The following is a 12861-nucleotide window of genomic DNA, read 5'->3' as shown; positions in this document are numbered from 1 at the left end:
AGAACGAGAGCCCTTAGAATCCATAATTTAGGTAAAGATAAAATGTCATAATATTGACTATCTCAATAAGTTACAAATGTAAAATGTTTAAAATATTGACTGTAAATCAAATGTACTGAACTTGTATGTGGTTGCCTTCCTTACAGTAGGCAAAAGCAAATTCTTCGTGTGTGCTTATTGTTATATATAACCAACTTTTAGATTTGCCTTTAAGATCAGTAATTTTGATAGTGTCCAAGCTAGCTTCACAGAAGTTGAACACTTGCATTAATTAGTCAGATGTGAAAGTTTTGGGCTTATGGAAGCTAAGCTTTCTATACTACCAGTTAGTTGTTTCTTTGGAACTGGCAAGTTAATAAAATATCCTTTGGTGTTTAGATATGACAAAGAAATGTTTTGATCAAAGAGAGCAGTTGATAGAATGGAAACAAATATTTATTTTTTCAATACTTTAAAATTATTCTTTTGTGTGTCTTTTATAATGTACATAACTTTGTGTCATTCTTTGAAAATCTCTATATTTTGTGAATGTTTATAATCTATACACATTAGAAAACATTATATACTTATAGCTGGCAAGGCAGGTGGCTTGAGATTGACAGGTTGGGACTTCTTAAGCCACTCTGAATAGCTAGGCTAGAGGAATAATTTGTCTGTTAAAAAGATATAAATTTACAATGAACTACAATTATAATCTGTATTCCTTCCAGTAAAAAGCCTAACATTGTTTTTGGGTCAAAACAAAAATGACATTGTCTCTGGAACATTTTTTATAATGTTTGATGCATACAAGGATTCCTAGGTGGACTCATCCAGAGAGTAAAGAGCCTTTGAATGAAATTTGTCAGAGGGGAAACAAACCAGAGGAGGAGGGCTGAGGAGGAAGAGGCAGTTCTCATGTGGTTGGCCAGGGGATGGGCCAGCTCAGGAGACACTGGTGCCCCCAGAGCTCAAATCATTTAGCACCTTTGGTCTCCTTGACAGTTGGGAGGCGGATGTGGAGGCACCCCCTTTTAGGCCAAGAAAGGTCAGAAAAGAGCCTCTTTGAGGCACCGTGAGGTCAGAGGAGAAGGTTAGGGGCAAATACATAACCATACACTTTTCTTTTACCTTCATTAGGAATTTTTTTTTGTGCTCCTTTGGAGTTTTAGGGTAATTCTGGGTGCTAGGGATACAAAGATAAATAAGATAGAGACCTACTCTCTTGGAATATGCGTACTAGATGGGGAAATGGAGAAATAGTTCAATATTTAGAGTATGAGAGAGGGGCTTGTGAATTAGGGTCAAGGAAGGCAGCCCCGTGCAGGTTGCCTCGACTGGCCGTTGGAGGAGGAGGCAGCGGCTAAGGAGAAAATGGAAGGGGACGATGTGCATGGACAGGAGCAGGTAGTTCTCTGGAATCTGTGTTTGGAATAGTTTGTGTCTTATGTATTTTTTATTTTATTTATTTCATTGATGTTTAGGTCATAGATTCTAACCTCAGCACTGCTTCCCACTAATGCCATTTACTTCTCTCGGGTGGGTTTTTTCTTATTTCCTATACTGATTTCACACCTCTACCTATCTCTGTATGCTTGCCTCCACTACTGCCCTCCCTCCTCTCTTTGGAATAGCATGCTTTCTTCTTAAAAGAGGGGAAGCAGTCAGATGGACATCCTTTTGGTTTCTGCCCATCTCCACCCTGAGGGACGTGTCTCCATCCTTCCTCTGCCTTCTCTCGGTCACCGTGGGATGAAGCTGAAGTCTCACAATTACTCACTTTATCTTCAGAAATATTCAACCGCTTCCTCTACTTGCTCTTTCCTCTCTGAGTCAAAACATTCTCAATTCTTTCCCGTTTGAAGACCTCCTGCCAAGCACTGTCATGTCACCCACACAGATTTCTTGACAGAGCAGCGACCTCCTGGTCCTCTGCTGTTTGGCCCCGCTCCGCCCTCCTACCTTCGCCGTTTCACTAGGGATTCTTCTGTTGGCATTGCCTTCAGGTTCCTAAGGCCCAGGAACACCTTCTAGGCTTGATCTCATTTCCCTTTGATGGTATTTCACATTTTTATCACCATCTTCCTTCTGAAACTCTCCTGTTGGCTAAGATGATGCCGTTCTCTCTTGTTCTCCTTTGGTCTCTCTGTCCACTCATTCTCAATCTCCTAATTTAGGCTTCTTTAGACTCCTCTGGAACCTGCTCAACCCTTCAACATGATGCTTCCAGCGTTCTAGGCGCACCTCCATCCCCCTCCTCCCTGTCCCCTGGGCGATGTCATGGCCGACTGTTGTCACCCTCACCTACCTGCAGGTCACTGTTGTGACCTCCAGGCTCCCTACTGCATCTGAGAGATCTTTGGGCATCTCATATTTACTGTGTCCAAAATTTAACTCCTAGTTTTCCCTAGTTGCAAATCTGACTTTCTTGTCTTGCCCCCTGGGCGGTGGGGTGGTGGGGTTGGGGGGAGAGGGAGACACGGACACAGCACCTTTCTCTATTCTCTATTTACCTGCGTTTCCTACACTCGATCCATTGTAAAGTTGTATCCCCCTCTCTCAAAGTCTCCTGGATCTTGTGCCTCTGTCCTCCCCAGTGTTGTCTCAGTTCGGACAGGACTCATCATTTCTCACCTGGTAATTGCTGTAGTGTCCTAAACTGGTTTCTCTTTATCCAGTCTTTTCCTCCAGTGCATTCTCTACTCTGACCAGGTGATCCCTCTAAAATGTGTATCTCACCTTGCAGTTCCTCTGTTGAAACATCTTTCAATGGTTCTTTGTTAGAAGAACCTTTTAGAATGTGCCTCACCTTCCTCCCCACACTCATTGTCCTATCATTTCTTTCTTCTTGTTCTACTCTCCAGGCATAGTGACTTGCAGTTTCTCTGACTGGTCACATCAAGCTTCCTGCACCTGCTGCTCCTCCTGCCCAGAGATGCCAGCGCCTTTCCCGTGGGCCGCCCCTTCCAGCCTCACAGGCTGTCTGCTGCTTCTCTTTGACCCTTGGCTCCTTATCACCACTTGTAGAGGCCTTTCCCGACACCACGTCACCCTTCCCCTTCCCACAGACTCCGGCCCACCCTTCTCATGATTTACATGCTATATTGTCATTGTCTGTGTCGTTGTCCCTGCCCCACTAGATCGAGAGCTTCTTGAGGGCAGGAACAAGAACTTCGATGTCTTTGCATCCCTACCCTGGCACACAATATGTACATATAAATGTTTGTTGATTGAACAAATTTCAGCCTTGTATGAAGGGTGATAGATCTCATTTTCTCTGCCTTCAGACAGAAAATGGAGCTAGCACAAGACTAACACTTCTACACTTTCGGGTTGGACACCTTCAGCTCTGGTAGTTGGCCTCTGCTTGCATTGTTTCCTGCAGCTAGTTCTCACCTGAGCCCTGGTTCCCAGCTGCATTCAAACGTGCAGTGTTTTGTTTTTGTGGAAATGCTGCAACATTCCACAGAAAGCAACCATGAAACTAGGAAACTTATTTTCCTTATGCAAGGCAGTATTGACTTCCAAATAAAACATTTTAAAAGGCAGTGGGATAATGTAGAAAGTCTTTTAAATCATAAACCTCAGGGTGAAATAATTTTCTGTATATTCCTATAAACATAGAGAAGATAAAATAATGGGCCTCCCCCTGTTTTCTCAACACGATATTCCATCTGCAGGAGAATAAACTCTGTGGCAACAGGGACTCTACCTTGCTCATTATTTTATCAACATTCAAAGTACCCCAGCAGAGGGTTGGGCATACAGTAGAGCTCAAAAATATTTGTTAATCACCTGAATCTTAGGATAGATTCTAATTGCCTATTTGTAGAGAACTACATATTTCTCATCCTGTAACCGAGAGTAATGTGCTTGGGAAACGGCGATTAGTTCCTGTAGGAGCTGACCCACCCCTTGGCTGAGTTAGCAGACAGTTTCATATGCTATACCAACCAGTCTTTGGCACATCTCGGCCACGCCCTACAGATGACCATGCTCTTCTCACAGTGCATCAGCATGTGTTCATTCAGCAATATTGAGTTCTTGTCAGGGGCTAGGTGGCTAGACACTATTCCAGATGCTGGGCATTCAGTGGTGAATAACACTAAATCCTTGCCGTCATGATATGTACATTCTGTGTCTATGGGTGTGTGGTGGGGTGAGGCTGGGACACAGTGATGAACAAACAAACAAATATAAAACATGTCATTTGGTGACAAGAGCAATGAAAAGGAAAACAAGGCAGGGCCCTGGGTGAGTGATGGGGATAATGCCCCCACTGCCCTTTCCTGGGAATATCCAGGTTTCAGTTTACTCTCTTTGAGAGGTAGACAACATCATCCACAAACATGCATTTGAAAGAGTGAATTGATGTATCCATATGATACGAATGGAGTGCTTTGTAAGTGCAAGTTAAAATCAATTCAAATTCCCGAGACATTTTAATCTTGACAAATCAAAGTTAAGCAACTTGAAAAATTTTGTCTTTAAACATAAACCTTCACTTTTAAAGTCAACTGCATGTAAAATAGTCCTTACAATAATCTTTCTTTAAACACCTATGAGGATAACATGCTTATTTCTAGATTGGAAACATGCACTTGAAAATACCTATTCACTTGAACCAAATGGAGATAGTTTAATATTTGAATTACACCAAAGCTGTCAGTTTGCATATAAAAATACTACTAATATAAAATGAAATTCAAGGATGTAGAAAAAATTAGTTATTAATATTAATAAAAATATTACTTATATTTCTCATATCTCTATAAGTTTATGGAATGTTTTAATATTTATGGTGTTATGTGATCCTCAATGAACCCAACAAAGTAGATAACAATATTATTATTATTATATACTATCCTATTTTAGGGAAGGGTGAACTGAGGTCTACAACTCAGTGACTTGTCTGAGGCCAGTCTTTAAATGCCCTGTTCTTTCCACTACACCACAGTGGCCCACTGTGATACTAGCTATTACTTTGCCTTAAAACAGATTGTGTATTGATTTTTAAGAAAAAATTTATAGACCTCAAAATTGTCCATGTACAAAAATCACAGGCCAATGCCAGTGATACGAGCAAAATATTAACATAAAAAAACTCCTATTTTAGATGACTAAATTTGAAAAAGTGAAAAAATATCAACTTTCTCTAGTAAAAAAGATGACAATACTGTTTTACTTAAATAAAATACTATGATATTTGATATCAAGGGGAAGAGATAAAATTAACATATATTTAAAAAAAATCAAACCTAGAATTCAGGTCATCAGGTTTAAGTATATATTGAGTTAAAATTATTTAATCTCACAAGTACCTGGTGAATGGCTGTACTTAATACTGCCCAGGAGAAAGTTGTTTATAGACTATTCTATAATACTCTAGAACTACAAAAATACTTTCTAACTAAATAAAAGAGACCAGAACTCTCTTTTATCTGATCTTCTGTTCTTTTTAGAGCCCATGATAACAGTCACACTGTCTACAGTAAGGCCTCAATTTCCTCTCCAATTTTTCCTTTCATCATCCCTGTGGCGTGCAGCCCTCACTGCCACCTCCCGTATTCTTGCGTTCCTGTATCTGGGCTTTTGAATACAGTCCTGTGTCCACCCAGAATGCTGGCACTTTCTCAGCCTTGCATACCTGAAGCCACACATCTTCATAGCCCCGCTGGATGCACTCATCCCATCTTTTGAAGACACAGTTTATATCTTTTGTCTCATTTGTAACTCTCAAGAGGGTCTTGCAGATTTTAGATTCAAGACTTGAGTCTGTTCTTGGACTGTAAGCCCTCTGAGGGCAGGACACTGGTCTTTGCATCCCAGAACCTAACACAGTACCTTGCATGTAGTGGGTGCTCAGTGCACATCTGCTGAATGAATACTGGATGAATGCCTTTGAGGCACTGCACTATTTGGAGGAATGCATTTAATATTTTAAAAAATTGCCCCCACATTTATATAGTTATTTGGCTTTTCAGTTGCTTTTCTAAACACTATTAACGTCATCAATAAGTAATTTATTAATGATTAGTTTATTTATTATTGTTTGTTATCAATTTGTTTATTTTCAATTGTTTATTATTTATTTATCAATTGAGTGATGCACAAGCCATATTTTGGGTATCATAGCAGGCAATGTCTCTCACAGAACATCTTGTTCTGTCACCATAACAACCCTGGGCTAGGAAGGATGGATGGTTTTCTATTTTGCAGAAAAACTATAAATTGAAGCTTAAAAGACACAGTTAATTTTTCAGAGGTAGGACTAGGAAGTAAGTCTCTCTATGCTCGTGTTGAATGTTAATAAAATATTGATTTTATGGTATTCTATTGTTTTGAAAACTGGCAGTCCCTTTAAATGATTTATAATAAACTTCAGCCAGAAACCTGATGATATGAACATGCCCTTCTAAGCCATGGTAGGTAAGAAAGTGCATACGTTACATTCAAATGACATGACACCAATGAGGATGGAGGAATACCACAAGAAACAAAAGCAGGGCCACTGGAAATTTCAAATCGGAAAAAATTAAACTTTGATAAAGAGAATGGAGAAATTTAGGCAACAAAATATCATAAATTACAAATTAAGGCTTACTGTTTAAACGAACGTCACTCTAAGAATAAGAGGAAAGAAGGGGTTACAAGAGGTGTCAAGTCTGGTTGGGAATTTTTGAAAGTTTCTTTTCCCAGGATTTATCATTTCACAGAGTAAGGTTAGCACATGAACTAAGAAGTAAATCAACATTGATCGTTTTATGTAGTTTCTTTAAATACTCTCGGCTCTTTGTCTCAACAGTGTCATTATGCTTGAAAAGTAAAATCCTTTTGGTAACTCACCATACTTCATACACTAACTGTGCAATGAGAGGTAATTCCTCCTCCAGTTCCTTAATCCTTGGTATCAGTTCATTATACCTAATTTACATACCTCTCTTGCTATATGGTAATACACCCTTTGATATACAGACAGTATCCGACTTATGATGGTTCAACTTAGGATTTTTCAACTTTACACTGGTGCAAAAGCCATATGCATTCAGTAGAAAGTGTACTTTTTTGAGTTTTGATCTTTTCCCAGGCTAGTGTTATGCTCTATGATGGTCTTTCGTGGTGCTGGGCAGGAGCAGCGAGCGCAGCTCCCCGTTGCCCCGCGGTCACGAGGGTGAACAACTGGTACACTGACATTCTGTACCCATCCAACCATTCTGTTTTCACTCTCAGTACAGTTTCAATCAGTTACATGAGAAAGTCAACACTTTGTTATAAAATAGGCTTTGTGATAGATGATTTTGCCCAAACTATAAGCTGATGTAAGAGTCTGAGCACGCTGAAGGTAAGATAGGTTATGCTAGGATGTTCGGTAGATGAGGGGGATTAAATGCATTTTCAATGTATGATATTCTCAACTTTGGATGGGTTTATTGTGACATAACCCAATTGTAAGTCAAGGGGCATCTGCAGTGATAAAAACTTCTGAGGTCAGTTGGCACTTGAGAGAAATCTTATGGCCAAATTTTAAAAAAGGAGGGAGATGAGGAGGAAGGAGTTTTGAACACTTGTTCTAAGGGTGAAGGAAAGCAGAAAGCAGAAAGCAACATTTATTACAATTTGGTGCTTAACCTGCCCATCCACATTTGCCCTCTCTGAGGGAATTTTGAGGAATAAATAGTTTATACTCAGTGCAGCCAGCTCTGCAGTTCAGCCTTATTTACTTTCATATCCAATATGAACTATTTCCCTGAACCCAGAAATGATTCCCCATAAGACCCATACGTGACCGTAATTTGCTCCCACTTAAAACTGCATTGAATTCAGTGCTTCAGAGTAACGCGAGGTGAGTTGCACACTTGCGTCTCATTTAACATGATTCAGAAGCATTGCTTTGTGAGGATGGCTTACTTGTGGAAGCGGTGAGGTAGAAAAAAGCACAAAAATTGTGTTTTTCAGAATGATTTGGGGACACGCCAGTGGGAGAGAAGAAAACTGCGGATGGTGTCCCTGGCTAGTGACCTTCTTCCGAATCCATCTCAACTGTGCTGAAACCCGAGCACAGCTGGGGTCCAGGCAGGGCCCCCAAACCTGGGTGTGTGGGGGAAAGATGGGGCTCTCAGGGACAGTGGCCGGAGAGGTTGACAATTTGAAGCTGTGGATGTCTCAGTTTGGCCTCCATCCGGGGTCTCAATACTAGGGTGGCAGAAAGATCAGGGGTGAAATTTAGGAAATGCTGACTTTATATATTTGGTTTTCTTGTTAGGAAATTTTGATTTATTCAACATTATAACATTACGTCCAAAAATACAAACTACATTCATGATTGGCAACACTTAGAAAACTTAATATTCCCTTAAAATACCAGAGACTCCTTATCCTTTACTGTTGGAGATAGAAATTTCCCTCAAGAAATGCCTCAAGTCATAAGGGCCTAGTCACAGTTTTCTCTCAAAAGAAGCAACAAACCGATTAATACCTCAGACCACTGTGAGGTGGGCTTGGCTGTTGTTGTGTTAATACAGACACCCTTTCTTGAAATACAAGACGTGGTCTCAGTTTTAGTGAGTTGCATGTTCATAACTTGATTTTCTCTTGTTTTAAGGGAAAAAACCATTCAACTTCGCTTCTTTTCTTATCGTCTTGCGCAGTCTTGCTATGAAATGGCAGCCTTGGGCTTCAGGTGGACACATGCTAAGGGAAGGCTGATCTGTGTGCACTGATGTCCATATGATTTATGGTGGTATTCTCTTTCATCCAAGATTTCAAAGGACTTTGTAAATGTTTCAATTAAGTTTTGTAGCAATCCTCTTAAAAAGATAAGTAGGAAAAAGTCTAAGCCTTCTTAGATGTAAGCTCCTTGAAGGCACAGACAATTTTCAGTATATAAGTAACTCAAACTCTCTAGATAGAGTATTATCTTTGACATTTAATGAATATTTACCATCTGTTTTTTGTGTGTGTGTGTGAGGAAGATCAGCCCTGAGCTAACATCTGCCAATCCGCCTCTTTATGCTGAGGAAGATTGGCCCTGGGCTAACATCCATGCCCGTCTTCCTCCACTTTATATGGGACGCCGCCACAGCATGGCCTGACAAGCGGTGCGTCCGTGCACGCCCGGGATCTGAACCCGCGAACCCCGGGCCGCCGCAGCGGAGCGCGCGCACTTAACCACTTGTGCCACTGGGCCGGCCCCCACCATCCATTTTAAAGGTAAAACGTACAGTTGTTCTTCCTATTTCATCCTTCTTTTTCCTGTGTCATCAAACTAAAAAAAACTATTCTCATCGTTCCTCTGTATTGTTAGTTCTATACTACTAAGAAAATAGAAATCTTATAAACTAATGAAACCTACAAGTTCAATAATATACTGCCATTGCCAAGGATATCTATATGTTGAAAGAGAGGTCATGTTTTAACTTACTTAGGATAAATGATCTAATTATGGAAGGTGCTTAGGATGGACTTCACCTGTCACATATGTAAGTGTTCAATTGTAATTATTATGATAGTAGTAGTAATATAAAAACTGATTTATATAAATATGTTTCCAGTTTTATAGTTTTGTGCAATCTGGCAGATTCATTGGGGGTGTATTTGGTGGCCAGGAATGTCTTCTGGCAGCATATAAACCATACCATGTGATCTAGAAGAGATGGAAAGAGGATTGATCTTACTTTAAATGAAGTCGGTCTACAGGCAGTAGATAGTCTATTGCTGTCCTTGTCCTCAAGGTAAGGTAACAAGGTAAGCAACACGCATGGGAGCCAGGACAAGGGAAAATTCAGCCAAAATAGATGATGTGCTCATGTGCTTAAAATCAACATTGGTTGAAAACTGATTCAAGTTACCAGATCAGGTAAAAGCTATAATCAAACAATATTTTAGTGATGTTAAGGTACCCACGGTATCTGATCATTTGCCCCCCTTTTCTCATCTGTAAAATGAAGATAGTAATAGCACCAACTTCATCTTGTTATTGTGAAAATTAAATGAAGGAATTAATGAATAGATCTGATATGGTTGGTAAGATGGTTTCCTAAGTTCAAGGTTGGGACATATGGCTGGACAAAGGAATTTTTTCTGCTTGTGTCTCTATCTGTCTATATATCTAGTTTGCACTCTGAACTATTAGCATTTTTGAGGCATTTTCATGGTTAAGGGAAAGGAATATTGAATATTTGAAATAGGTGTACAAATGCTATGCTATGTTCATTGTTCATGTGCTTTCAGTAAAATGTTCATTTTCCGATGGATCTGTTACTATGTAGCCACCGTCTTAACAAAATAAAAATATATAATAACTGCAACAGAGTTGCACATGTGCTCTTATACTTATACTAGTGTTTATGTTTATGTTTATGTTTAAACACTAGTATAAGAAAATAAGAATGATCAGAAAGCTAGGAAAATAAAGTATCTGTTTTTGTTTTTGTTTTTAAGTCATGAGCAATCTTTGATTATTTATGTGATTATCTTGGATTACAAATTACCAAGACCTTCCTTTGCCTCTACTTATCTTGCTGTCTGCTTTCACATCACCTCACCAATAACCCAGGCTGCCAACATATGAGGTAGCCAGAGAAAAGGAACAAGCTAAAACAAATCATTTTGTTCTTTGCTTATGAGTATGGTTCAAAGTTGGCATAGACAAGGGTGAAATTTTGGTGAAAGTCAAATTCAAGGATTATTTTTATTTATCCATCCTACTGTTTTGTTCTATGATTATAACTAATTGAAAGTTCATTGCACGTAGCTTAATGGCTTAAGTAAGATCTAAACACTGGACATAAAATTTTACAGTTTAGAAACTTTCATTTCGTGATTTGGACCATTTCTCACTTCAAGGTTAAGTGCATCACTTATAGTCTCTGTACTAGTTTTCTAACCTATAAAATGAGAAAAATAACATCAACTTCGTTTCTTAACAGAATATTATATATCAAAGAGTTTGTGAAAGGCACTGGTGATATATTGCCCCATAAGAACAACTGATTATTCATTACAAGGTTGCAATTTTATTACAAATGCTGTGTGGGTAGTTGTTGTGCAGCCTTCAGATGAGTTCAAATGTATGTTTCTCCCAGGCATTGTGAGTAAGGGCTCGGTGCTGTGATGTGAATTATTAATAGCTTACTTACCTAGCTTATCATTTCTAGTTTAGAAATTACAATATGATTCTTAGTTTCTTATCACAGTTGCATGAATACAAAGCACCTAATTCTGTGCTATGCAGATGATCCCAGAAAAATTTTGAAAGACTCAGAAGCACGGTTCCTGACTATTGACAGTTATCTAAAATCAAAACCCGTTTTCATCATCAAGTGTTCCACATATAAATGTGTTATAGCTGCCTGTAAACCTGCAAAGGAGCCTACAAGCCTCTGCGATATAGAACAAGAGACAGCAATGCAACGGAACCACGGTAAGTCCACACAACACCAAAACGCTTCAAATATCTAAAAGGAGAAGCTTGCTTACCTAGCATGCAAACACATTTGACATTCTGATCAGGGTTTTCAAACAAGATTTCGCCACACCTCTGAAAGAGAAAGAAAGCCATAGTTATTTTAAGATTTCACATCAGGATTCCCAAGGCGACACATCCAGGCAACCTGACATCATGATCTCATTTTTCTCCCTTCAAGTTTTCCTTGGTTACCTGAGTCTAGGGACCGATGTCATGAACAGCGACTTTCCTAGTGGTTCATATTTGAGAGGTGAGTTGGGATAGATGGTCCTGCATGCCTCATGGCCCTGCCTGGAGCTGATTCTGCACCCTCCTGTGAGGAGTCACCGCCAGAGAGGCACCCAGAGTCTAACGGGTTCTATTTCGGTAGACGATATGCAGTCTATTAGACCTAATAATTGGAGATTAATCTCTCTCAAAACTGATCCTTCTACAGCCCTTGGATTATTCTAAACTACCCACTCTGCAATCAAGCACAGACATTACCAAGCACAAAACTAGGTGGCTGATACTTAACTCTCTGAACTTCGGGGCAAAACAAATAAGAAATCATGAAAAAGTGGCACTCAGAATGCTTTCCTGGAACCCACAGACTCATGGAAATATCAACTTTCTTCTCTATATCTCAGTTTTAACTTGCTTGTTGGAAGTTGTGTGCAAAGCAAACTCTAGAGATATAATCAGTTATTTAAGAGTAGATCACATTCATGTATACGATTGACAAATGGTTAGTACGTGGATATACAAAGGAATCCTCCAAATCAATAAGAAAATAACAAATAATCCAGTTGAAAAACGGATAAAGGACATGAACAAGCTGTTCATGGAAGAGGAAATCTGAATGGTCAATAAACAGAGAGAATAAATTCAACCATCTTAATAATCAGGAACTAGCGAATTAAAGATAAAATGAGCCCTTTTTGAACTCATTGGTGTGGCAAAACTCATAAGTCTGGCAAGAAAAAGTGTCACCAAGAATGTAGAGGAATGGGTACTCTCACACACTGTGGGTTGGAGTATAAAATGATAGAACCATTTTGGAGAAAAACTGACAAAATCTCACTAGATTTCTACTTGCTACTTAGTAGATTTCAACCTTACTAAGTTGAAACATGCATATCCTGTGACATAGCAAGTCACCTTCTAGACTGTAACTAGAGAAATTTTCACAAGCAACTTCAATGTCCAGCTACAAGACAGATAAATTATGTGTTATTCTCACATTGGAATATTATATGGTGGTTAAAATGAATGAATTAGCATCACATATATTGTAAAAACATATTATATATATAATACGCACATATGAATGTATAATATTCAAATGATATAAAATGTAGAATGTTCATATCATATAAAATATAATTTTCAAATCATATAAAATATAGAATGTTTAAATCCTATAAAAGTACAAT

At 39.0% G+C, this 12861-nt stretch overlaps 1 protein-coding gene across 3 annotated transcripts in view; it reads right to left on the bottom strand.

Annotated features, from left to right (window-relative positions):
- Nucleotides 1-12861, bottom strand: part of PDE7B (phosphodiesterase 7B) — a 295823-nt gene that overhangs the window by 195943 nt on the left and 87019 nt on the right. For 2 of the 3 annotated variants that reach the window (XM_004422351.3, XM_087444159.1), the window contains one exon: nt 11458-11518. In XM_004422351.3, the coding sequence (XP_004422408.2) occupies nt 11458-11518 (61 nt within the window). Of the gene's footprint in view, nt 1-11457; nt 11540-12861 lie in introns of those variants that run through there. The other variant, XM_014781254.2, reaches the window with a different exon arrangement.

The sequence above is a fragment of the Ceratotherium simum genome, chromosome 19 (genome assembly GCF_057802395.1).
Source record: "Ceratotherium simum simum isolate JZ-2026a chromosome 19, ASM5780239v1, whole genome shotgun sequence".
Classification (NCBI taxonomy): domain Eukaryota; kingdom Metazoa; phylum Chordata; class Mammalia; order Perissodactyla; family Rhinocerotidae; genus Ceratotherium; species Ceratotherium simum.
The sequence above is the reverse complement of the archived record's forward strand: the minus strand, read 5'-3'. Positions and strand labels throughout refer to the sequence as shown.